This window comes from Pteropus vampyrus, unplaced genomic scaffold, assembly GCF_000151845.1.
Source record: "Pteropus vampyrus isolate Shadow unplaced genomic scaffold, Pvam_2.0 Scaffold330, whole genome shotgun sequence".
NCBI classification, from domain to species: domain Eukaryota; kingdom Metazoa; phylum Chordata; class Mammalia; order Chiroptera; family Pteropodidae; genus Pteropus; species Pteropus vampyrus.
In genome coordinates, this window is record NW_011889111.1 from 39,112 (window position 1) to 40,719 (window position 1,608).

Genomic DNA, 1,608 nt, shown 5'->3' on the forward strand with positions numbered 1-1,608 from the left:
GTCACCACCGTCACCGCCACTGCCACCGCCACCACCGTCACCGCCACTGTCCCCGTCACCGTCACCATCACTGTCACGGCCACCGTCATCGCCACCGCCGGCTTCGAGTGGCGGCGCTTCGGGCTGTGGCTGAGCTTCGGAAGGAGCTCGCTTCTGCTGCTGCCAGTTAGATCGACGGAGGTGAAGCAGAAGCAGGGGCGCCAGGCAGGATGTCACTGCGGCGACCGCTGGGCTCGAGCGTGGGCGGCCGGGGTGGTGGTGATTCGAGGGCTGGAGACGTCCCGGGCGAGAGAACGGAGCGGAATTTAATTCGGGTGCGGCTGTGACGTGGGGAACAGCCACGCTGCCACCAGGGAAGGCAGCGGGGGCGCCGGGTGGGGTGATCGTGCGTCTGGTGCAGACGTGCGACTCGAGATGTCGCCGAGCCAGAGTGGAGCCGGGGACTGTCGGCCTCAGGCGGGTCTTGACTGGAGCCCTCGGTGTACAGACAGGAAAATAGAGGCGAAGCTGCCGAGGGTGGGGGCGCGGAGCCAACCCCTCACAGGTGGCCCTCGGCCATGTCCACAGAGCTGCCGGACCCCTAGGGGACAAACGGCCAGCGTCGCACTTCGGATTCCTCGTTAGTGTCCACACGCTCTCAGAATCAAGCAGATCGCGTCTAGAATGTGCCAAAGGGCTGACAAAACCGGGGTAAACCAGGGGAGTTCGCAGCGACATCGCCCACTCAGGGCTGGCGTGGGGCTCTGGGCTCCGTCTGATGGAAGCACAGCACGGCCAGGAGGTGGCCATCCCTGTCCCCTCCTGAGAGGGGGTTCTTGGACGACAGCGACTGGCTGGCAGATTTAATACCGTTTCTGTCTGACTTTAAAGTCTCTACTCTGTTCTCTATGTAGAACGAACATGTTTTCCAATTTATTTGAAAAACCGCCTTTTTTCACGCAGCGTCTGTACCATCTGCTGGCGTGTGGCCAACACACTTTGAGAAGTAGCATCCTTCACACACTATCCTGGGATCAGGCGTTTGGGCTGAGATCAGAGAGATATTTTCCAGTTCCTTCTGGACAGTCTTCTGGTGCAGGCCCATGGAGAGCCTCGGCTGTCAGGAGGGTTCGCCGTGGGATCCCCAAAACCTAACACGAGCAACCTCGACGTCAGCGTGTCCGCCGTCTGCAGTGCTCACGGCAAGGAGAAACAGGTGGCTTCGGAAGTGTCCCAGTAAGTTGGCCACAGACAGTTTATCAGGACGGGAAGCGCACGGTGACAGGCACTTGTCACAGAGCCCTGTCACCCAGGCCTGACGGGGAGGCCAGGTGAAGCTTCTGGAGACGTGAGAGGACCTCCCGGGGCCTTTCCGAGGAGGACAAGTAGGAGGGTCATCGGGCGGGTTCTCCCGATCCCGACCTGTGGCTTCTGTGGCGTCCTCTTCATGGGGACACCTGCCTGGGCGCTATTTCTTTGAAAATACCTTCAGTTTCTCAGAGGTTAAGCTTAGACTGAAGTGTATGGCAAGACAGCTTGGATGAGCCTGTGAGATGCTGGGAGCTGATTTAGAAACATAGCATTTTAGAGCGAAACACTAAGCGGACCGGGATGTGGCCAAGAACCAGC

General features: G+C 59.8%; 1 protein-coding gene across 1 annotated transcript in view; it reads right to left on the reverse strand.

Moving 5' to 3' along the window:
• Positions 1-1,608, reverse strand: part of MMP16 (matrix metallopeptidase 16) — a 92,491-nt gene that overhangs the window by 25,661 nt on the left and 65,222 nt on the right. The window contains exon 8 of the mRNA XM_023522101.1: positions 15-159. Within this exon, the coding sequence (XP_023377869.1) occupies positions 15-159 (145 nt within the window). The remainder of the gene's footprint in view (positions 1-14; positions 160-1,608) is intronic.